The sequence below is a fragment of the Myotis yumanensis genome, unplaced genomic scaffold (genome assembly GCF_028538775.1).
Source record: "Myotis yumanensis isolate MYYU_CA2020_CCGP unplaced genomic scaffold, mMyoYum1.0.hap1 SCAF_15, whole genome shotgun sequence".
Taxonomy (NCBI): domain Eukaryota; kingdom Metazoa; phylum Chordata; class Mammalia; order Chiroptera; family Vespertilionidae; genus Myotis; species Myotis yumanensis.
The window spans coordinates 24,034,938-24,060,650 of record NW_027223766.1 but is presented as its reverse complement, the minus strand read 5'-3'; the positions used below and the strand labels follow the sequence as shown (position 1 = coordinate 24,060,650).

Genomic DNA, 25,713 nt, shown 5'->3' with positions numbered 1-25,713 from the left:
CTCCATGCCTAGGACTCTCTCTTATTTGGGTCCATCCTACAGCAGAGCTGCTGGGAAAATCCATCTAGGTAATTCAAATAACTCAACAGCACTCAATTTCTGCTGTGGCCTTAGGCTGAATGGCTGTGTGGGCTGGTATAGAGGGCTCAGTGCTTTCTTGAGGAGTTGAAAATAAACTAAGAAAACTTCAAAAATATATAAACGCTGTTTCATGAACATGATTTTAATATTTTGTGTCATGTGCCTTATGAAGTTATCTTCGATACCACTTTAACTAGTGGTTGTCAAGCCGATTTGTAAGTTTCTTCATGATAAATTTCTAAACTTTGATCAAAATGTAAAATGTATCTTTTCCTTAACTGAGATGAATGACTTATGGCGCTACCAGGGGGAGCGTTGACGGGACCGGACACGTGAAGCAGCCAGGAAATGCCACTGAGCAGCCGGTCCTATTGCAGCTAAGTTAGAAGGTGCAGGAGCAACTATGGGGCAATGTCAAAGAAAAAGGGCAGCTACTGGAACCGCCCAAAATGTGACTTGATGGGTACCTGGGAGAATGCCTACAGCCAGGCTCAATGGCGTGGAGGATGCGCTAGGGAATGGTATAACTGAGGAAAGTCTTCTTTCAATTTTCTGAAACTTTGTTTTGAAGGCATTGATCTATTAATTCTTCAAGTACAGTGTCAGAAATTCTGGAATATTTGCTTGTACATGTGAACCAGAAAGGTGAAGAGTGACTGGCTGAAGATCTAGGGCTAAGAATGTATTTTCTCTTTCACGCTATCCTCTCTAAATGTTTTATTTTTCAAGCAGAAACTTGTTTTTTCCAACCCTGAACTTTGTGAAGTCAGGAACTCTGCCTCCTTGTACCCTGCTGACATTATATTTGTGAACGATGGAGCAGGGTGATAGAAGGCAGGCCCATTCTGAAAGCCTGCACACTCTCTGCTTAAAATAAAGCTTTCAAGTTGCCTGAAACAGCAATGCTGGTATTTGTTAGAGCAATGTCATATTCCTAATAATGACGATAACACACTTATGAGTCGGGCAGGGAACTGCTTGAGTTCAAGATGCGTGGATGTGAATGCCTGGCTCTCTCCTCCAGGCTATTCCCCAACTCCCTGGGACCGCAGCTGCCCACCTCCAGTGACTTCTGATTTGCCAACTCCTTTCCTAACTTATGATCTACGACATGCCCTGCTAGTGCACTTGACCCTCGAACAACACTGGTTTGAACTGTGTGGGTCCAACTATACCTGGATTTTTTTTTTCCAATAAATACATACAGTACTATAAATGCATTTTCCTTACGATTTTCTTAAGAATATGATCTTTTTTTGAACTTACTTTATTGAAAGAGCAAAGCACATAATATATATAACAAACAAAATATGTGTTAATCAACTTTATATTATTGGTAAGGTTTCCAGTCAACAGTAGACTATATTACTAGTTAAGTTTTTGGGGAGTTTAAAGTTACTCTGGATTTTATACTGCGTGAGGGTCAGCACACCTAATCCTCACATTGTTCAAGCGTTAGCTGTACATTAAATATTGGAGAAACATTTTCTCATTTGCTACTTTAATATAAACTCAAGTTTCCATTAGCCAAAATGGTTCAGGGAGAGCTCAATTTTAAGAAGTGACATTTTCGCTTAAGATAGAACTGGTTAAAATCATGCTCAGTGTCTGCTCTAAGTTTTAGCCCTTGAATTTACTGTGCTGTGCTTTCTATCATTAAATTGATGGAGTTATGATGGATCCTGGAGAGCTATGTAATAAATGACAACACCGTTAGGTTTGGTGTCTGTAATAGCTCTGGTTGCTTTTATCCACAGGACCTCTTGATTTTATGGAGCTGACTCTTTGATAACTACATGGAATCCCTTGATTCTTTGGACAGGGAAGAATTTTACTTATTTATTTATTTAAATATATTTCCACTTATTTCAGGGGAAGGGAGAGGGAGAGGGAGATAGAAATATAAATGATGAGAATCATTGATTGGCTGCCTCCTGCCTGCCCCCCACTGGGGATGTGCCCTGGGCATGTGCCCTGACCAGGAATCAACCTGCAACTTCCTGGTTTATAGGCAACACTCAACCACTGAGCAACATGGCCAGGCAGGCTTTAGATCAAGCCCTTAGTGTTAGAGAAAAGATGAGAAATAAGTAACTTGTCCCACATCATGTGGTTTGTCCAATAATTGGCATCTAAGTCCTAGGATTCCCTTTCCATCTTCTTTCTACCACAGTAAGCTACCAATAGGACTACTGAATGAGTTGATTTCATTACCATTACTAATGACCAACAAAATTATAAGAAGTTACCTGGAAGACAGACACCAAATTATTTAGTATCAAATAAATTAACAATTATTTTGTTTTAAAAAGTAATTGATAAATTTAAGCACTGGATAAAATCAGAATATGCAATCAATTATCTGAATATTCCAGAACATTGGACATTACAGACTTATATGAATACATATACCTATAGTGTATTAGCATATGACTCAATTCTAATTTTTCAAAAGGGGAAGAAATAACTCTGTTGGCATCTGACAGCAGGAAACACATAAGGTGATTATATTTTAACTAGTTTTAATATAGTTAACTAGTTTTAATATAGTTAACGATATTTTAATATATATATTAAATGTCAAAACTTTATGATAGCCTAATACGTAGTTGTTCTAGTGTAAGTAAGTTTGTGAGTGAAATAAAATGGTAAAGAAAATTTCATTAAGGAGGGTAACAGACTGTACCATATGGCTCTCAAAGTCAACCAAATCTCTTTTTGGAAGACTCTCAAAGACCATAAGCACTGGCTTTTTTTTTTTTTTAGGAGAATATTTCTCTTTGTATTGTAAAAGAAAGGTTTCTTGATTTTGTAGTTAAATGTAAATGTATTCCATATTTGAATATATGGCACTCCAGTTTCCATTTAAAGACACCGAATGGAGTTGCATCATTTTCCCCCATAAAAAGCAATTACGGAGAAAAGAGCTTGTGAGTGAATTATTTGAAGTAGAAAATCTTAAACAGCCTCTTTCAGGGAATAGGAGCTCCAACATTGGGTGACATAATGCTCGGGTTGCTACAGACACAAACACACTATGAATATTGTGTCGTTTTCATTTTCTTTTCTCTTGGACAAAGATCACAGATAAATATCCACCATCCTAAAACACACACACCCCTAATTCCACAAGCTGTTCTAATGAAGTCTTTTGAATTATTATAAATGCTTGAACATTAAAAATTCATCAGCAGGAGAGAGGGGTGCTTTCTGTTTGTGGTGTTCTGGGTTTCAACACAAACGGCTAAGAATGGATGATTGTCCCGAGGAAGCACTGCTGACAGCCATCAGCAGGTCAGGGCGAATGGTGTATGGAAAAGGTAATAAGAGCTCCGGGAGTATATTTCACCCATATAATAAAGTAATTGTGAAGGTGTAATTGCAGTCTGGTCCCATGCCATATTAGGGGAAGGCATGAGATGGTAAGAAAATAGGAGATCCGCGGAATTATTTTGTAAGCAATTTCAGCAACGACTGGGTCCCAGCATACGCAGCATTTGTCAGGAAATGCATTTTAAAGTGCACTGTAGTGTTTACCTTTTGAGAACGATTATGATGTATCTGAACAAAATGAACATTGATGATGTTACCATTAAAAAAACATCCTGGACTTATGAACGACTTCAAATGGTGCTGCATGTTAAGCAACTGATTTCAGCGCATTAAAGCAGTATTAAAAATTGAGCATACACTTCATTCTTTATGTTTAAATGATGCTTAATTCAAATTTCCAAAGATTTAAGTATTTGCATAATTAGAATTTCAATTTTTAAAAAAATGCATTCCTTTGGCTACTCCATAAACAATCACTATTGGCTTCAGGTACCAAGTGACCATGCCCCACAGGCTATCAGTTGCTCTCATAGCAAGACTTGAGAAAGGGTAAAGGATGCTCCTTCCACTCTCAGCAGATCATCTGGACTAAAAAAAGGGAAAGGAGCAGGGAAAGTAAATGCATAAATGAACACAGGGAAATTCAGAGCTTAATATAAATAGTATTTAGGTCAGATATTAAAATTGTCCATTTGAGTCTCAGGTCACCCATCTTCTTTTAACAGGTTATTTATATCACATATAAAATTGTTACCTAAGCACACACTTTTTTTTTTTCCTTTTTCTATCCCTACCACTTAGCACAGTTTCTGGTACCTGGTAGTCACTGAAAATATTTAATGAATAAATTAACCATATTTGCAAATGCCATGCTGCTGGAAGCAGAGACTATAAAAACGCTGTGGCATGGGCCCTAACACTCATGGAGAAATAGGCGATGGAATAAAAAAATAAGAGATCGATCTGCTTCTCTTTTTTATTATTTTTTGTTCCACTTTATGGGACTGTTTGTGGGGAAAAAATGTACGTAAACTGCAGACATATATTATGTTCATTCCCTTGACCTGCTATTTCAGATGAGACTACAAAAGATATTATAGCCCTGGCTGGTTTGGCTCAGTGGATAGAGCGTTGGCCTGCGGACCAAAGAGTCCCGGGTTCAATTCCGGTCAAGGGCACCTATCTTGTTTGTAGGCTCCTTCCAAGCCCAGGCCCTGGCTGGGGCTGGTGCAGGAGGCAACCAATAGATGTATTTCTCTCACATCCATGTTTCTCTCTGTCTTTCCCTCTCTCTCCCACTCTCCGTAAGAATCAATGGAAAAATATCCTCCAGTGACGATAAATAAATAATTAAATAAATAAAAAGATATTATATATGGGAAAGGTTCCTTGATTTGGGTAAAGGAAAAATCTTAAATGCTCATCTGCCTAAATGGAGTTTCTAAAAGAAAACATGTATTTTTATTATTAAAGGAATTATCCATTATTTACACATTCCAGACCATTTACAAAGTATTTAAAAACCAGCTTAAATGAAATTAAGGGAAAACAAACCAACCAGATTTAATGGTGTGATATGGACAGCAGGTAGATTGGCATTTGTTAGGAAATCTTGCACACACATCCCTAAAATCTATCCATCTCATCTTGCATAACCAGAACTACTGTTTTCCAAGAAAAGTCCAGTCCTCTGAATTGTGTGCTAATGATGATGAAGAAGTAGGAGAAAATGGCTGCTGGGAAACAGAAGCCCATTGTAGACAGGTGAGGACATAGATAGGAGAGCACTGGTAAAAGTCATCTAAAAAAGTAAGTTTAAAGAAATCTTGAAAATGATGTCAGTCAGCTTACAAATTATGTCTGCTGTGATGGAAGGAAGTGAGGAAGGGAGACAGGGGAGGAAGGTGGGAGCAGGGAATCCAAACCTGGGCCAATTGCTGTGTTACAGGTCTTGCCTTGTCTTATACCTGTCTCTACCCACCTCCAACCACCAAAATAATCATTCAGTTTCTTCATGATCCTGTCCTTTTCTTGGATTTTCTAAATGCTTTTCAGGTTAGGTTATATGCAGATGCCTACCAATATACCACCACTCTTGACTACCTTCCTCCATCAAAGAACATCACCAAGTTTGGCCAGTACTATGAGATTTTTCTCTTTCATCTACACATTGGATATTTGACTCACTCACTCTTCCGCATATTTTTCCTTTAAACATAATGTTACTATGGCCATGGCACCAGCAATTACTGAGCCCTAGCTACACAGTCCTCCATTTTAGACTAAGCTCAAGTGTTTTGTTAAGCTTTCTTATAAAAAATAAAGACTTAGTGAAAGCCGGGGAAAGAATAAGCAAGAACAAAATGTTCCATTCTCTGTGGGAGAGATGACCTAACAAAATAAACTTATGCAAGGCCTCTACTCTACCTATAATAATAAAAGCATAATATGCTAATTAGACTGGACAGCCAAACGTCCTTCTGGACATCCTTCCAGACAAAGCCACAGCAGCTGCGAGGGTGATGGGGGCGGCGCCTTCCCCTGATTGCCTGGTCGCCTCCCACAGAGGGCCATACTGCAACTTAGGCCCCCTGAGGGCTCCCAGACTGTGATAGGGGGCAGGCTGGGCTGAGGGAGCTCCCCAGTGCATGAATTTTCATGCACCGGGCCTCTAGTTTCTTTATAATAAAGACAAAAGACCATTATGTTATTTCATACTTCTCAAACTCATACCCCTAGGAAAGGAGTGATATGCTAGGGCAGTAGAACTCTAGACTATCATGGACTATCTTCCTGGAACATAGAGTGGCCTCAATTGTAAGTGATTTAAAGTATCATATTTACCTTAAGGCAGGCATGGATGTGTTATGGCACATAATATAAATCTATATATTTCTTTTTTAAAAACATATACTGTATTGATTTCAGAGAGGAAGGGAGAGGGAGAGAGAGATAGAAACATCAATGATGGAAGAGAATCATTGATTGGCTACCTCCTGCATGCCCCTACTGGGGATCGAGCCTCCAACCCAAGCATGTGCCCTGACCGGGAATCAAACCGTGACCTCCTAGTTCATAGCTCCATGCTCAACCACTGAGCCATGCCAGCCAGGCTACATATTTCTTAAAGATGAAACATCAGCCCTCTAAGACCTAAGTAGATTATAGAGGCACTTCTGGGGTCCTCCTTGTATAAATTCATTAGGGTACTTGCATAGAAAAATTTGAGGACTTTGCTATGAGGATATTTGAAGATTCTGAGATACCTTCAAAACTGCTGATAGACATTTCTGAATATGTTTGGACACTTAAACAGGCTTCTCACATTTACTAATAACAGTATTTAAATTTATCACTGAACAAGAAATGTCAGGAAAGTGATTAAAATAACTTTGGATGTTAATTCAGCACATATACTTCTAAGACTACACAAAGCATTAATATTCATTGCTAATGACTGGGCTTAGTTAAAAGAAAGGATTTTCAGGGCCCTGGCTGATAGCTCAGTTGGTTAGAACATGGTCCCAATATGCCAAGGCTGCAGGTTTGATCTCTGGTCAGGGCACATACAAGAAGCAATCAGTGAATGCATAAACAAGTGGAACAACAAATCAATGTTTCTCTCTCCCCCCCTCCCCTTCCCACTCTTTCTTTAAAATCAATAAATAAAATACTTTAAAACATTAAAAAAAAAGAATTTTTAGGTAGACAACAACACTCCCGCATGCTTTAAGAAGTTAGATTTTTATATAACTCAACCTTTTGGCTGAAGCATAAAACTTCTACACTTGATCTTAGCCAAAAGGCCGAGAAGCGGTAAGCATAAAACTTCTAGATGCTTATCATTCATTTATAATTTGAAAAGTCATCAAAAAATGGATAAATACCTGATCATGTAATTCTCCCAGGTAGTCTTCTCTGATACATTCTTATTAGTGTAGGACATTATCCCCCTTACTATAAGCAATTTGAATTCCACCCAATTTCTCCCAACCCATTCTCTATAATGACAACAGCTACCTTCCTAAAACACAGGCCTGATGCTTCCATTCTCCTTGTTCCTAAACAAACTGTCCCTGGTTCTCTTCCTGTTCTTATTCCAGTGAGCCCCTCTTCCGTCATGAAGTCCCATTTCTCTATCACTACAGGTACCTCAGGCTCAACCCAGGTACATCAGATTACTCCTCAGATAACCCTTGATGTCCGACTTCCCACATGTTTCCTCACTTTATGTCTTTTGCTGTCTTTTACTAGAGAAAAACTTTTTATTCATGAAGAATTGGTGTCCATAAGTATCTCAGATATCAAAATTCTGTCACTCAGTGTGTTTCTATTTTTGCTCTGACTCTGAGAAAGCAAGAGCCACATCTAATGTTTAATTATAGTGATGATACCAAAGCTAAGAAATATGCACCTCCGCTTCCAGGCTATAACATTCTGCGTTAAGACCAATGATCTTAGTCTTATTGTATGTGTTGCTTCTTATTTTAAGTTGCCACAAGTGATTTTGAAAAGAGAAAGTCTAAAATATAATTCAAAAACTAGGACTCACTTTCCCCATAACCATTGCCCAAATTTGAAGGCCAACTTAAATGCTATTTCCTCCAGGAAGCAACCTGGATTCCCTCACTTCAACTCATTACTTCTCCTTCTATTCCCCATAGCACTTGGACCATAGCCTTCACACCACATCAGTCACACTACAGCTGTGTTATGGTTATTTGTGCTCCTCTCTTGATTAGCCATGTGGAAGCAGGGTCCACAGTTTACTCATCTCTGTGCCTTTCAGTCCCCCCTCCCCCGGCCACCCCAAACCCTCAGCATAGGGCTTTGCACACAGTTGGTGTTCCGTAAATGCTTTTCAATTTCTAAAAATGAATTAAATGTGTCTTATTAACAAAGCCCAGAGATTCTTTAGAAGTGCATTCCAAATAAAGAACCCTATTTCTAAGCTAAAATATTCTCATTTCATCCCTGTGCAAATATTTGTTTGGGGACTGCATTAGAGCTACCTGAAAATAAGAAGTTATAATGGAAATGGTGACACAGCCTTAAGTGAGGCAACTGAAAATAGGAACTACTTTAATACTTTTACTGAAATGTTCTCTGCTTGATAAAGTTCATTACCAGAATATCATCTTTAAAAGTGAAATGCATTCAGCTGAGCACGTTTTTTCATTTTGTAAATAGATTTTTCCTTGCCTGAGCTCTCAGTACAAAGTACAAAATAGTCTTCCATAACATTAGAAAAATGTCACCTCATACATAAAGTTAAATTTTTTAAATAAAATAGATTTTCTTCTTTAGCATTTTAAAGGTACAGTAGAACCTTCATATAGCAATCACCCTGGACTGCATACTATATTAAGGGCTGAATCATCCGCCTGCTATGTGATATGTTCTAAAATGTGTTGAGATAACATGTTAGAGACCAGAACAAAGTCAAGTCCCATGGGATATCCTAAGGCTATAAAGTCACCATCTTTTCAACATCATCCTACTTATTACCGTGGTTCTATTTAAAATGACCGTGGCACTAATCTTTTTCTCGCCTATTCAAAATGACATAGTAAAGTAGCTATATGCTAAATTTACAACCCAAATGCCAAGTTTTCACATCACATCAAATGAAAAATTAGACATAGCATGCTTATTACAATTTTTTTCTTTTACATTAATAAGTTCTGGACCAGTCTGGGGTTATTGTAGCCAAAGTTGCCTTACAAAGTAAGCTTGGCCCCACCCTGACAATCTCACCTGTATTGGTTTAGATATCTTAATAAGACAAATGGTATAGCATCACCATTGCATCTTGGCAAAGAAGTGATGGCAGAAATTAATCTTTGACCTTTACATTTTCAGCCAAGGAGTCATTTTTCTAAGAAATGAACATTCATATATTTATTAATGTCATTTTACAATAAGCACTGTATTTTTAACCAAAACTCAGAAACAATTTTTAAGCAAAATTTAGAGACAATTTTCTGAACTTCCCACCTCTCAGAAATATATCCTTCTTCTCCATCCCCCCTCCCCCCGCCCCCAAGACCTTTTCTAAAGATTGCAAGTTATAGAAAGGCAATTGACCTCAGTACATTTTTCCACTGGCTTACATTTTTTTTTCTTTCTTTTCAAAGTATTCTTTAGGGAGGGAAAAAAAAAAAGGAAAGACAAACACTCTTCATATAACAAGTGCCATAAGAAAAATATGTTCTGGCAGACTTTTCCCAACTTGTAGCTGAAAAAAAAATTTACATCATCCAAGTATAAATGCAAAGAGTAAAAGAAAGAAATCTCAAAATGGATTTTTGTCCCACTTTCAAACTCCAAGGCTAAGGGAACACAAGTGTTTCACGTCAGAAATGAATAACGAATGACTTCAGTACACATACATCTTTCTCTTTTTGGAAAAAATGCACATAAAAGAGCATTTTTTGGCACGGCTGACCTGCAGAGATATGGAGCTAAGCAGAGTCATGAATTCACTCACTCTGATATGCACACATGATACGCAATTAAAATCTCCATTCACATTCCTGCCGGGTTGTCAATCATGAGGAAAGCCTTTTTGACAACATTCAGCGAAGCGTACCGACTAACCGCTCAACAGGAACTTAAACAGTAACAGCTTTTGTTTCTAGCAAGAATGAATTTTTACCAAGATTAGGTTCCGTTTCTAAGAAATCATTATGCTCTGAATTTTAGGACCTTTCATTAAAAATGAAAATGTGTCAGAAATATTTTGTATGGCAATCTATGTGATGTAATATCTAGAAAATATGATATAAAACAATTCTAGCCTTTTCAACAGGGGGAGTCTTTTTTAACTTTTCCCGTTTAGAACAATGAACAGTGATCTTATAAAGCAGTTCACTGGCCGCAAATGTGACATTTCTAATTCATTCTGAAGTTTTTCACTAGGATTTTAAAACTTTCAAAATAGGTTGGGACTCTAATCTCACTTGAAAAGTGACAGACCACTTTATAAAGCAATGGGAAAGTGACTTTTTTTAATGATAAGGAGAATATTTACAATATGTAGTTGATGTATTATAGAATTATACACCTGAAACCTATATAATTTTATTAACCAATATCACCCCAATAAATTCAATTTAAGAAGTATAAATAGAAAGATAAACATAAATATTTAGCATGTCAGAAATATTGCATGTATCAAACCTTTCCATTTACAAAACTCTATAGAAAATATGATGCACACAAATTCTTTCCAGATGAACCTAGAGGGTACTCTGCTCATAACTTAGTTTCTGTTGAACATCTAATCAAAGACTGTGCCCTTCATAATAGCACATTAGTGTGCTTTAAAGTCATAAATCCATAAAAACAGGGCCCTGTAAAATTGAATACAGGATGCTTGTTAATCTGCTGCTGTGTCTGTTTTTGAGCAACTAACCTTGGATTACAAATTTGAAACAAGTTAATACTATCAGATACTGAAATATTTGTCTTCTTCCTTATCATGCTCTGTAGCTGAGAGAGCAGATGCATCCTGACCATTAGCAGTCATGACAAATTGCCTTGCTAATGAACGTTACACACTGAAAGTGCCATAACTGATTAAACTACAATTTCCCACTACCAGATAGAGGGAGAGCTGGGGACTCCAGCAGTGGGCAGCTCTGATATTCTGCCAACAGGCCTTCAGGGCACAGTGTGATATTTAGAAAAACACTCTAAATTCCATATGAACATCTTCTAAAAGCCTATTGTATACAACAGGTTTTTAAAGAACATTAGATAAAACAGCTTAGGTTGTAGCTGATGAGCCATGAAAAATGGATGTCTTTTAACTATTTGGTATCCTTGCAAGCATGTGTTGAAGAATATTCTGTGTGGGTTTTTCTCTCTCTCTCTCTTCTTCCCTTTCCCCGCCCCCCCAAGACATTGCGTGTGCTTTGCATTTCACATAAAATCTTTCTTTTGTCAGTTCCTTTGTTGGTGCAAAATTGGCAGCAGTTCAAATTCAAAGTGCTCCTATTCATTTACTGACCAATGTCATGCTAGTTCACATCAGCCAGCGAGCTAAGCTCTAAAAACATAAAAGACTTGCTTCACCACTGACGAATAATGTGTACATTTTTACAGAGCTTAAACCTTAATGCTTTCCCTGAAACTAACAATACAGTATATCTTATCATTCCTTTTTCACAAGCAGGCAGCTGCTGAAACGCTTGCCACTTCAAAATATCAATTGCTTGCCAGAGTTTCCCTCAACACACCCTGTCAAACTCATGTATATTGTGAATGAAAATGGTGCAGGGCTGAAAGCTAGAAATTGTGTCAAATTCTGCTATAAGGGTATGATGTGCAAAGAACAATGTATGACAACCGTAGAGACGACAAACAATGGCACTGGAGCCAGGGACTTCATAGATCACAACTGCGCCTGTACATATTTTATTGTAGGCATTATATATTTAAAGCATGACAAATGTACCATTGTACATTATGTGCAGCACAAATAGAAGCTCCGCCCCCCAGTTTGCCTTCTGCATCTCTCCTGATGATGGAAACAGCTGAGTTTCATTCCTTTTCCTTTTCTTAAAAACACTTAAGGTTCTCAAATCATAAGGAAGAAGACACACACCCGGGGTTATCAGAATGATGAGTAATAGAAAACAGAAGACAATAAGACAAGATGAGAAAATGAGATCTTGTTCACTTAACACTTTGGCTCTTCTCTGAGCACACAAAAGCAAGGATTACTTTAAACAGGAACAGAGGGTGTCAAGAGGACTATACTACCACTGTGCCTAGAAATTGTTGTCTACCTCATTTTAATGCAGATAAGTGCGGACGTATTGATTTGCACAGTGTTCTGGCCAAATGGAAATCCCACATGAATATGTTCTTTGTGTGCAGAAAATATGGTTTAAGAAGCTTTTACTCTTATTGCTTTCCTATGCCAAAAGAACAATTAAGCAAATAATATTTCACTACTGTATCAGGTTTATAAACTAACACTGCTTCCTGTCTGTTTAGATGTTTAAATATCCCTTCCCATTTCTCAAATCACTCTGTTTACTTCAAATGATCCTGGTTATTGAAAAGTTGTGTTTCTTCCAAATTCTCGTTATATAACATGTGGAATCTGAAAACATTCTCAATGTGGAACACACCTACTTAATGATAAAGGGGTTCCAGGCTATCACAGCCCTACACCAATTTAGTCAATGAGTGGGGCGATGGAAATACGTATTGGAGGAAATTAGTTTGAATATATATTCATCTCCTCCATGACCTAGCTTAGGTAACAAAATCTTTATCACACAAGTAGTTTTGAGTGGCATTAACTGACTCTGAGGCGAAGGAAAATGACAGATATGTACTTAAGGTGCTAGTAAACATTTTGGAAAGAGAATAGTAGGTGGCTTAGATGCTGAGGGGGTGCTGACCTCCGGTGTGTTGATTAGTGGGACAATGATGCATTATTAACACACAGCAGCTGCACCTGAGCTGCTGCCATGAATACAGGGTGGGGCAAAAGTAGGTTTATAGTTGTGAGCACTCGAAATACAGTTTCATTTTTGTATTATTATTCATAAATTATTGTATTATTTTCCATGTGAACGAGTGTACACCTACTTTTGCCAAAGCCTGTATAATAATAGCCTTTTATAGCCATCAGCGGAGTAAGGTGGGAGGCCTGTATTAACCACTACACAAGATTAGCACATTCTGTGAACTTTAGTAGGCAAATTATCTCTCAATAAAATATAATGTTGGTTATAACTAACTGTAAGCATGATTTTTAAAACTTCTCAGTGAACACCAACAACTCAGTGTTTCACTACCATTCAGTTCATTATTGTCCGGTAATCGACGAAAACGTGTTCTATTGTGGGACATACTTCTAGGAGCTGAATTTCAGCTCCCTGAAGGCTGACTTTAAAATTATTTGGCATTACAAGTTCAGGGATATTAACATACATGCAAACTTTCTCTAATTAAGTAAAACTGTTCGTGAACTAGAAAAGCTGCTTTGGAATCTTTCTTCCTCTTTATTTCCTAAGCAGTTCTTAAAAGATTAGTTCTGCAGTAAATTTTTGAGCGTTACCTTGAAAAATAACAGCATAATTTATTTCAAAAAAGCTTAATTTGGGGAGAGAAAAGATTATCCCATTAGCCTTAGTAACTGAACACAGCGCAGAGAGTCCATTATGAAGAGTCTTTTATGCCCTGGCAGAAAGTCATTAACATAAAATAAATCATTAGCTTTGATATTAAGCTTCTACTGTCTGCAGGTTTCTATGATTAATGCTCATGACTGCATCTGCCAAATAATAAAATATACTTTTTGTCGAAAGGTTATCCTGCCTCTTTATTATTAACATTTCCCTTTATACAATTGTTACTGGCATTTTTTAGGCTGAGGAATATTGGCATGGAAAAGAAGACTTGGGTTTTACAATGGTGTAAAGATGCCAATGCATATACATAATACGTTACCCATCATTTTTTTAAAAATTAACCATTTAATTGAGTTAAAAGACTTAAGGAACTCGGGCGGTACACAGATATGCTTTCAGTGTAATTGGACTGTCTTTCAGACCCAGTGGTTCATTCATTCATTAATCCTGCCCATTGTATTTTGCACCTCTGACCTACATATTGGAGGAAGATACAGAGGGGCAATTCTCTTCCCTGAGAACTACAAGAGGGTGTTTTCCTCTGAAGCAGTTATTCTCAACTTTTATTTGATCGTTTCCACTGCAAAACAGGCAACAGCTCCCATCAGTAGCATCTCTTATTAGGTGCATTGACTCTCAACATGGAGAGGGGGAAAGAGGCCCCCTGTGGGACTTACTAGTATCCGAGGGAGGGAGATTGGGAGATTACAGACTGTACTTACACAGACCCCATCTCCCCAAGTTCGCCTTTGACCCTATAGAAAGGTTATCCCTTCCTGAAAGAATCACTAGTTCTACAACTTTGGAAAACACATTCCACTAGGGTAGCAGAAATAGAAGAAATGGCTTGAGAATATAGTATTTTTCTAGGGCCTACCATTATTTGAATTTTTGAATGTCTTTCACCACAGGATTTCAAAATAATCTATCTCTGTTGACTCCTTAATTCTCAGAAGGCTTCCTGATACAAACATAACTTATTTTCTCTAGGGGAAGCATAGAAGATTGGGACACCAGTGGATTAAGGTTTTAGTGTCAGTAGTTTTAGCAGACAGAGACTGAAGTCAGCCTTCTAAAGAGAAAGGGGAGCAGATCATATACTTTCACAGGACTATTTATTTTGCCTAGGGAGTAAGTCAACACAGCTCTAAGAGCCCTGAGTTTTTATCTCCAAGCTTCTACAAAAAGGAGTCCTTTCTTGAGAAAGGCCGATGGTTTTCCTTGGAAATATCTAGTTCCTTAGTCTTCCTAGGTTATAATATGTCCAATTCAAGCCCCGCTGTTGTGAAAGCATCTTCTCCCATGAAATATGGCTAATTTTCTCAAAACGAAGTGGTATTCCTACTAGTCACTAGGAGTTCCTTTATTGTTCTTGTACACATTGGTAGATTCTGCCAGTTATGATAAATTCCCATGTACTTATGGCTACAAATATATAAAGGACCATGAGAAACACATTAAAACACACACACACACACACACACACACACACCTATTTCTCTGACTAGGTCACACCCAGATAGAGTATCAAAGACTTTAATCAAAAGGCATTTTATGCAGAAGCTGACATTACACTAATGTGGGTCAGATATGTATAAACTGTAAGTCTACATGGTAACTTGAAATACTTGATATTTTCTTGGTCACTAGTAAAGCTTCTACCAACCAACTATGGCCTGAATTTAATTAGGAGCCCTTTCAAGAGAGTTTCTAAGTACATAACTCGGGAATGAAAAACAATAAATTCTTGGCTAAAGCAGAACCATTAAAAAATCCAAAGTGAAAAACGGACAGACAGAAAAGCATTATTAGTGACATTGGTTTTATGATGTTTAGTATTATCCTATGTAATAAAAGCCCTATATGCAAATTGACCGAACAGCAGTCACACCACAGATCAGCTCTGATCACCGTCCAGTCCTAGGGATCCTACCCGTGCATGAAATTTTGTGCACCAGGCCTCTAGTAAATACATATTAGTGATCATGTTTCATGAGTGAAATGAAAATCTAAAGATAGTTTTTAAAAGTTAACTTTAAAATGTTTAACCAAGTAAGGCGAACTTTCTTGAAGAGGTCTGGGAAAATATTGGTACCTCCTGCATGACAGAGCATGGGGATTCTTTCTGGCATCATCCTTCCTTTTCTGCTGCACCATCAATATCCAAGCACAGAGCAATATAATGTCCCCATTTTCAAAATGAATGCTATAAGGAGAAACATGTTATAACCAGGAAAAGCTCATTCAGGTTAATGTGAATTCCATGTCCCAAAGTATTATGGAAGAACTCACTATAATTAACAGTCTGTTGGCACTTCTGTTATAAACCACATTTCTAAGCAGTTTATAAATCAACTGCTTTTCATGAGAAATTGCTCTTCAGGATGAAACTTGGCATGTATGGTTTAAAACAAAAAATAATCCTAAACTTATTAAGTCATATGTGAGCTGAATCATTTCAGTGTTCCGATTTCCCAGTGGGCAGTCCGTTTAACACAATTCACTATCTACTGTTGCTTCTATCAATCAGGTATCTAACTCTGAAAAATGCACCTTCAAAGAATAAGATCCATTGATAATATATCAATAACACCAAAGTGGAAGTAACTGAAAGGAAAGGATATTTAAAATTAGTAAAAGTAAATATTTCCATATTGAAATGTTGTTTAAATTCAATTGAAACAATCAAGGCAGCCTTCAAACATTTCCATGGGATGCTACTTATAGGCAAGAACTAGAGTTATGATTCTTGGGACCACAGTATTTATTAAGTATGGCTGACTACTATCTTATTTCCTCCTCAAGGCATACATTTTGAAGTCTTGGATTTGATTGTATACAATCTAAGCTTTATCTTCAATAATTGATAACATTTTAAAATGTAATTGATAGCATTTAATCAAGTCATGATGATTACATTTCAGTTTTATTGAGATAAAAGATAAATAATCTACCTTATGACTTCCCAGAACCCTTAAGATTCACATTCAGATAGACAAAATCCTATATACTAAAAACCTAATATTCAAATCGACCAAATGGTGGAATGACCAGTAGAACGACCAGTTGCTATGATGTGCACTGACCACCAGGGGGCAGGAGTTGCCCTCAGCCTGAAGGCCCCAGGCCAGACAAGGGGGGTGCCAGCAGGGGCCCCCCCCAATCGGCGCCGGTCGCCCCACAGGGGGAGGCAACCAGCATCAGCAGGGAGAGGTGGGGCCCGCAAGCGGGCGATGCTAAGCCGGCCAAGGCAGGTGCCAGCAGGTGTCCACCGATTGCCCCACCAGTCGCCCCACAGATTGGCCCTGATTGCTGACCAGGCCTAGGGACCCTACCTGTGCGTGAATTTCATGCACCGGACCTCTAGTGTAGAATAACAATTATCTAAATGTGATTTGTTAAATAAATTCTTTATGTTCACTATTCCCATTTCAGTTATCTATGCATATTCTGCTGAGAACACAGAAGTTAACCCTTACTAACTCTTACTGTAACTGCAACTCACTTAATTTACTGTATGCCAGCTAAAGATCAGGTGATCATAGTTTCACTTTCATACTATTTTAGTGTCTAAACTATAAATAAAGATTTCTCTCTAATAAGAGATGTTCAAGGGCCTGTTTCCAAGCTCTGTACACACAGTATATAAAATGTGGTAGGAGCCCTGGCCAGGTGTCTCAGTTGGTTGCAGCTTCAACCCATACACCAAAAGGTTGCAAGTTCGAATCTTGGTCAGGGCACATACTAGTTTTGATTACCAGTCGGGCCACACACAGGTGACAACTGATCCATGTTTCTCTCTCACATCAATATTTCTCCCTCTCTCTCTTTTTCTTTCTCTCTTCCTCTCTCTGTAAAAATCAATAAAAACATATCCTCAGGTGAAGGTTTAAAAAATATAGCAGGAAAGGGGGAAATTGTGAGAGATTAGAAACACCCACCATAGTTATTTTTACCCTCAGCAGTATATCTATGTTTTGTTGGTCTATTATTGTATGACCCTACATTATTGGGGACTTGAGGAAAAAGAGAAAAGCCTAATTCAGGATTTTAAAATGCGGATAGGGGCCTCAGGAACTAACAGATCAATTTCCTTCACCAGCAATAAGGTCAGGTACTGGAGGAAGAATGGATATGTTAACCAGATTATGATAACAATTGATGGTGAGAGGAAAAGAGAGCATGGCAGTCAAGATAAACACAATGGTGGGTCAAGTACTGGAGGAAAGGGAGGAGCGTTCAGATCATAGAGTACAGGCCTCCCAAACACACACAGATTAAGATTGTGGAGGGGTGAGGAGGAGGGAGGGAAGAGGCCCCGGGCATACAGACAGGCCTGCTGCTGAAGGCAGGTGTCAGTCAAGATAGGAAGGCTCACCAGTAGTTGAAAAATATTCCCAGGGCCTTTCCAAATTTCTAATATCCTAACCCAATGTTGGAAAACACTAGAATAAACCATCCTTCATGGCTAAATAAAATCCCCCCTCTCCAGTTCTCTAAGTTATTCTTCTCTTGAGTTGAACCCATTTCCCATAAAAGCATGATGACAAGAAATAGTCCCACATACTAAGACCAACATTTGATACCCAGATACCAAAAAAAAAAAAAGCCATGTTAAACTTGGAACTTTCTCTATTTCTTCTAGTTTCAAGTGCCTTACTTCTTTCCTGTTCTTAAGCCCTTTGCAATTATATCATTTTTAAAAAAAGGATCTACAATAAGCAGTCAATTAGATAATATTTAAATATCAGTTTCATTTTTCTAACTAAGAAAAATATCAAAATGCTCCTTAATGTCATCATTCAGAAACTTATAAAACATATGATAAACTGGGAGAATACTAAACCATGTTTAAAGTAACATTGGATAGCTCCAAAGCTCATAATTATAATTTTTTCACAGACATGTATAATTGGAATTTGCGACAAGGAAATACACCACAAAGTCAAGAGAACTACACTTAAGGTTTTTGCATGATAGCTGATTCAGGGCCACAACTGTATGATTGCTTGGTTTATGCTCTTTCTTATCTATAAATTTATTTAATACCTATTTAAAGACCTGAAAACTTATGAAAGATGCCAGCTAATAAAGCTCCCAGGGGAGTTTTAATTATACTAATGATGTCCAAAGTATCAACTACGAATTTCCCAAAGTCCTAGAAGTTATGGAGGTAGATAGGAAACTAATCAAGTGTGATGCACTAAATTGCTTATAACCTTCTCCTTCCTCCTCCTCCTTACCCCATCCTCCTCCATTTTCTTACATTTATTAATTAAAGTAGAACTAATGACTCCATCCTAATGCGCTTGTAAATCCTGTATTGTATGTGTGACGAGTTTTGCCACATGAAAGTACAATACATAATACTCTAAATAGGAAAATAAGCTCAAGGGAGATTTTGCAGGGATGATCATGAATCTTGTTTTTCTCAAAAGTTATCAGATGTCTAATGTTAGCCCTGACATTTTAATGCCGAGGTTCACCGCAAATAAGTCCTTCCGCCAGTGTTTATATGAAAAGATTGCGCACTGTCCTTCCTCATTTCAACAGCAAAAGCCCAATATGCCAAATGCCCATTATTCTTTACTCTGTATACAGCTGGTCTTAAGCATGGGTTTGTGTTTTGGACTTCCCTATGTCTAAATCAACCAAAGGAAGATTCAGGAACTGTTCTACAAAAGCAACCACTGAGAACAGTAAAGACCATTATTTCCTCTCCCACTGCTGGCAGAGGTCAGCATCCCTGTCATTAGCCATGTCATAACATAATTGTATTACTACTCCTTATGTGGGCAGATACTGAGCAATAACTGAACACATCACATCATTGCAAAAATGAAAAAGTGCCATTCTTTGTCCCAATTTAGCATAAAATCAGTGAAAACAATCTTCAGAAATGACATTGCACTAAGAAACTGAAAGGAACTGTTATTACTCGGTAGGTTATATTTAAACTGATGCTCTGACATCCTCAACTAGAACAAAAAATGGGGCTGTATTTTACAACTGAACTCCAATGGTGAGCTCCTGCAATCCAATTTATTTGTGTAACATTCAGTTCAATGAAGGGATACAATGTTACTTAAAATAGTCTTAATTAGATGAAGCACGACTGTGGTACCCATCTCTCAATGGGTGAAATATTACCCTGCTTTAAGTTACAAGAGGTGGAGTCTAGGGCTTGCAGCCTGCATGCTTCTGTCCAGTCTATGAGCTACACTGCATTTCAAAGGCTGACCTATATACAGCAACAGCCATCCGTCCTGGCTGTTTGTGTAAGAGATGCCTCGCACAGTTGCCATAACCAATATCACTGGCATTGTTCTCACTGTCTCCGGCAATGGGCTATGTAAAAATGGAGGCCAGTTTGCACAGTGATGTGTTCCGAACGTAATGCGCTTTTGCAACAGAGCCATGCAAGATTAAACTGTTTCCACAAAAATTCCTCCTACAGAGTTTATTAACTGAAAAATATAAAGAGGTATTTTGGCAATCTACAGAGCAGCAGTGCTAGAAAGTGTTAGCGGAGTAAAACCGCCACACTTGAGTTTAGAAAAGCTTCAGGAAGTGGATATTCATTTTCTCGATTAGGGGGTCTTCTGACACTGAAAAAATGGCATTGGGGAAACTAGTTACAACTGCATGATGCTGAAGCACAGGAAGATACCAGTTCTGCGGGGATTTTGCGCACCAACTTTAAGTAAAGTGTTGACAGATTTAAAATAAAGATAATTAGTAATTTATGATCTTATCACCCTATTAAAAACACATAACCTGACAAAGTGACTGTTTCTTGTAATGAACTGCACACTCACTGCACCTCTGAAAGATACAAGGTTTACACTGCAGTCTTGTCTCTTTAAGGAAGTCTGCTTCAAACTTGTTTTTACTAAATGTAGACACAGATTTCTTATTTCATCTCTTCCAAACTTCTGCCCATCCCTCAGATCCTTGCAGATCCACTCAAGTCATTGCAAAAAATGAAGCTAGTTGACTACATTAGAAGTAATTAAAAATGTGGAACGGGACAGAAATGTTGTACCAATGGTAATCATGATGGAGTAGGAAATACTATGCCTGGGCTTTCTGGGGCCTAGAAAATCTACTCAGGACATTCAATATAATCAGGGCTCAGTGACAAATGCATTTGATGGACCGCTACACAGAAAAGGGCAGGAGAAAAGGTCCTGCGAGAAACATTTCATGAAGTCTCTTCCTACTATGACAAGTACATCTTATGCCTTTGCATCCTTAAAAATCCATTATTCCCTGGGTAAGTTAAATAGAAGACTGGCAACTAGTCTATAGAAAGGGTTACTAATTTGCATTTAAAAAGAACAGTTTGCTCCTCATACACAGGGTGACTGAAAAGGAACTTCAGTGAGCTGGTCAAGAAATTCTGAAGACTTTCTAAATTAATTTATTCAATTCACACAGCACAACTCACTAAAATGCTTTAAAGCACTTGACTAGAAAATGATTTAATATATTGGAGTAATTCTTGATTTTATAAAACATTTGGCTTTTAAATTACATTTGACCCCACTATCACAAGAGTGACGACGGAAACGTGTACCCAAGTCATTACCCTCTTTTTGGAGCCTAACATCACTGATAAATTTGATAAGATGTGTCCGGAATCATTGCCAAAGTGGTTCTGAGCTTTTGGTTCAGTAACTACTGTGGAATATGTCTTTATTATCCAAGATAGGACTGCTACTTTATTATTATTTTGTATTCATATTAGCAAAAGCGTCCTAAGCAAAATCAAACGCTACAAACACAAAAATACTCACTCGTGAGGGCAAAACAGATTTTAGAATAAAAGTACTATGTTACCAACTAATTGTGAAACTTCAGCACACAAAATTCTCTTGCCAAAGTTCCCAGTGCCTTCCAACTTGCCCGGAGCTAAAGGGGTCCCTGTGTGATGAACAGCCTTGCCGCCTTGCCCAAGACCAGATCTCTCCCTTGTTTCAAACTTGCTCGAACATCACAAACACAACGCTCATCCCTGTTACTGGGTCTCCCACTGTACACAGCATTGAGGAGCTTCTCCGTGGGGTGAGAGCTGTGGTGCACTTAGCTCACAGCTGTGTGTGTGTGTGTGTGTGTGTGTGTGTGTGTGTGTGTCCATTGACCAAGTGGATTGAGTGGTGGGGAACCCGGGGGCTGAGGATGCAGCGCGCTAAATACCTGTGTATCACATATCACATTTTTAAAAAGCTGTTTGATGATGACTCGCCACGGGGCAAATGTTAGGGAGTCCCACCGATTTATCCAGTGGAATTCACTGAGGGGCCAACAGGGAATTGCTTGCAGGGACTGTGAGTATCGGGCAGTTTTACCACCAAACTAGGGCTGGGCATCGAAACCACTCGCCCAGCGTTTCAGAAAACTCAGTTCTCCCCGCTGATGTCCACCCGGTGGGACAGCTGAACACGTCCAACAACCCCCAAGCAGGGAGGGCCTGGGTCCCACGGCTGCGCTCAGGAGGCCTGCCCCTCCTTGTTCTCCCTCTCAGAGCTGCGAGTTCGAGAAGCCCAGAGGGTAACCCCCTGCCCAAGCAAGCACCCTGACTTCCATCCCCGGGACCAGCGGAGCTCGGCAGAAGCTCGGGCAGACGTTCCCACCCTGAGCCACCCGCTGGGTCAGCCTCGCCCCGGCCCCCTGGTCCCCCGCGGCCTGGGTGTCTGGGGTCAAGGAGCTGTGCATACAGCCCAGCCTCGGACCCAGCTCCAGCCCCGTGCCGAGTGCGTGGGGGGGCTTTGGACGTGAACCGCAAGCTCTCGCCGGGCTCCTAACAAACTTGCCATTTCCGCGCGCACCCCCCAAGCGGAGCTGTCCCCCAGACCCGGCTCCCCAGCTGCACCCCGGCCCGCACACCGGCATCCGCACACCGGGCTCAGCCGCCCGACCGGGCTGGTGAAAGAAAACAAAAGAGTTGTGGAGCAATTTTCCCGGCGGGGGGCAGAGGTGTCTCCGGGGTCCCCGCACCCCGACTCCCGGCTGCTCCCCTGGCAACTAATCCCGATCCGGGAAGCGGTGCCCCGAGCCCCCGCTGTCTGTGAGAAGGACGTAGGTACAGAGAAGGGGAAACTGGAAAATCCACTGAATTCTCTCTGTCTCTGCCTCGGTTCCGGGACACCAGACACACCCCCAAAGTACACCGTGGTTTTCTCCTAATTTTTTTTTTTTAAAACGCCCCCCGGCAAACCTAGGCAGGGATCCTTAGTCGCGAACAGCAGGAAGGAAAAGATCCGAGCAAATCGTGTCACTTTCCGCACAATCGCTGTGCTTGACAAACCCCCCGAGCCGCTCCGCAATATTTACTACCGGAGCGCACGCAGCTGCCGCGGCTGGCGAGCCGAGCGCCCGGGACTGGCCTCCGCCGCCCGGCCCGCCGCCGCCGCGCTGGCCCGGCCGCGCCGCCCCCCTCCCGGGATCCAGCAGCGAGAACACGGCGGAAACAAAAGCAGAGCGTTCACCTTGTTGCAATAGTAGGGGTCCAGGCAGGGAGAAGGTCCCAGACAGGGCGCGTCGGGCGCAGCGGCGGGCTGGGCTGGTGGTGGATAAAATCTTACGTCCATTTCACTCTCACATCAAGCAACTCCTTTTCTTTGCCTTTTTTTTTTTCTTTTCAAAAAAAGTGTTCAGCAAAACAAGCTTAGACGGAACAGAGAGAGGTGTCTGGACTCAGGAGTAAAAGAAACACCTTCCTTCCCTCACATCCGTTTGCGGTTTGTTTAAGAAGAAGAGGAGGAAAAAAAAAAAAGAAGAAAAAAAAAAGAGGGGGGAAAAGTGCTCAACTCTCCCCAAGCCGCGGCGCGCACCCGTCCGCGCCGAGCGCGCAGCCAGCTCCGCTGCCGCCTCCCGGCCCCGCCGCCGCTACCGCCGCGGCCGCCGGGCAGGTAACTTCATGCGCTCATTGTCCCCCCGCCCGTCCCCCCCATCCCCGCCTCCCGCGCCCCTGGCCGCCCGGCACACGCGTCCGCGCTCGGGCTCTAAGTACGGGGCGTTTGATGGGAGTCTCTGAGTTGCTCTGCTTTTAGTTTATTTTCTCCACCTCGGAGGCCTGGGCTGGTGGCGGGGAAGGGGGTCGGGGGTGGAAAGCTGGGGACCAGGCGTGAGGGTAGTGAGCGCCCCGGGCCGGCTCGGGTGGGTGCGCCGCAGGACGCGGGCTGCTCGCGGCCCGATGGCTGCTGCTCAGGCCGGGGGCGGGAGGAGGGAGGAACGGGGAAGCGGGAGGACAGCGCGGCCGGGCCCGGGACGAGGCAGCGGGACCCCAGGGAACCTCCGCTGTGCCCGAGCCTCGCGACTCCGGACAGCGCGCGGTACACAAAGGGGCTGGCGAGCCAGAGGCGCTGGCGGCCGCGGGGCACGGCGGGGAGCGCGCAGCAAGGGGGCGCTGTGGCGCACCCCGCCCCGCAGCCCCGCCCCCGGGACCGCCCCGTCCCCACCCCGCTCCCACCGCCCCTCCACGGCGTTCCACTTCCTTCTCTTCGTACCCCAACTCCCCGTCGGTGGCGTTCCCTACCCCGTTTCTGCGCCCCCATCCCTACTCCCAGTCCCTGGGAAGGTGACTGTTCCCCGCAGCGCTGTTCTTGGGGACCGGGAAACCCGCAGAGAACGCGAACCCTCGGGGCGCTGTGAGTGGGCCACTGTCCCAGGGACCCGAATGGACCGCAGGGTGTGAGTGAGCTGTTACTCGCTCGCTTCTCCAGCCCTCCCCTCCTGGTGATCTGTGCTCCACCGGAGGGCTGCGGAGGCTAAGACTACCTTAAGGACTCGCAAAAGACCACCTGGGTTCCTCAAAGGGTAAACAGGGGAACAATTACCAGCACGCACAATAGGGCTAGAGGGGAAACACCGGGACCTGTTAGTTGTCCATCATGGGATTCTTGTCTTTTAATAGTGGGCAGCCCAGGAATGCTCTGAGAGGTCCACGGACAACCTAGAAATCGGTCTCCCCATTTTTCGGATTGGTAAGTGGGATGAGGAAATCCCCAATCATGTTTTCCCGCCTTAGCCCTTAAACCCGGAAACTTGCAACCTCGTGTTTTAGGTGTTTGGAAAGGTTTAGGGTTCCTTGGCCACGGTCCAACAGATTCATCGCTGGGACTCTGTCCTTGGTGGGAAGTCCACGCAGAAGTGGGTAATATTTACCTTCTCAGGAGGGAGCAGCCCCACACACTAGGACCCAAGACCCTGCAAAAGAGCTTGGACATACTTCATCTGTTCCACTTGTTCCTGGCACCCAGAGGATACTACCATTTGGCCTTCTTAGTATCCTTAATGCACGTTGATGACCAACTGCTCTGCAACTTTCCCACAGCTATCCTGTTTCCTCTGCAATTGAGAGCTTGTGCTAGCAGAGAAGTGGAAGAAAATCTATGAAGACAGTATTAGAAATGATCAAAATAACATGGTTGGGCATCCATACATGGCTCCTTTAGGTGCCTTTTGTTAAGCATTGCTTTCTACTCCTTACAACATTTGTCTGTTAAGCCAGTGTTTTCTTTCTTCCCTTCATCATTTTTATAAATAGCAAAAATCCAGCTTTCTCTCTGTCTTAAGATTGACATGGTGAAAATTGGTGTAAGAAGAGAGAATAATAAGAAAAAAGAGTTCCTCTCCACTGGATTCAGAAGAACCTCCATAGTTACAGATCCTTCCAGGCACAAAATAAAAGTAAGAAATAGAAAATAGGTTCTCCCCCTTAATAAAGGTCTTTATAATAAAATTTAAATGAAGTTTTGTGGTTTGTAACTTCAGTGTTCAGAATTTCAATTGCAGATGCTAAAATGTGCCTTCCACAATTTAAAGAAAACAAACACCCCTTTAGGTTAAAATTAAATATTTCTAAGCTTAAATTTTTGTCATCGATCCAGCATTTATTACCAACACCTTTCATCATTTTAAAATTCAAATTTTAAAACTCCACTGGAATCCATAATTGCTTTCTATTTGATGGTTCTGTGACTATCAGGAAGGTGAAGTGGTTTGGGGTAGGAGCAATACCATTTTCAACATCTTGACATCTGGGGAAGATAAAGGACATCTCCACTTTGCTCCACAGACCTTCCACTTTGCTCTGTCTTAGGAAACCCCAAATGCATGAGACCTGTGTGTCCCTCTAGTT

The 25,713-nt window shown here is 40.9% G+C and overlaps 1 protein-coding gene across 1 annotated transcript in view; it reads right to left on the bottom strand.

The window, feature by feature from the left end:
- The window catches only part of TOX (thymocyte selection associated high mobility group box), a 296,399-nt gene extending 272,917 nt beyond the window's left edge, over positions 1-23,482 (bottom strand). The window contains exon 1 of the mRNA XM_070392145.1: positions 23,060-23,482. Within this exon, the coding sequence (XP_070248246.1) occupies positions 23,060-23,161 (102 nt within the window). The 5' untranslated portion in view covers positions 23,162-23,482. The remainder of the gene's footprint in view (positions 1-23,059) is intronic.
- Between the last annotated feature and the right edge of the window lie 2,231 nt (positions 23,483-25,713).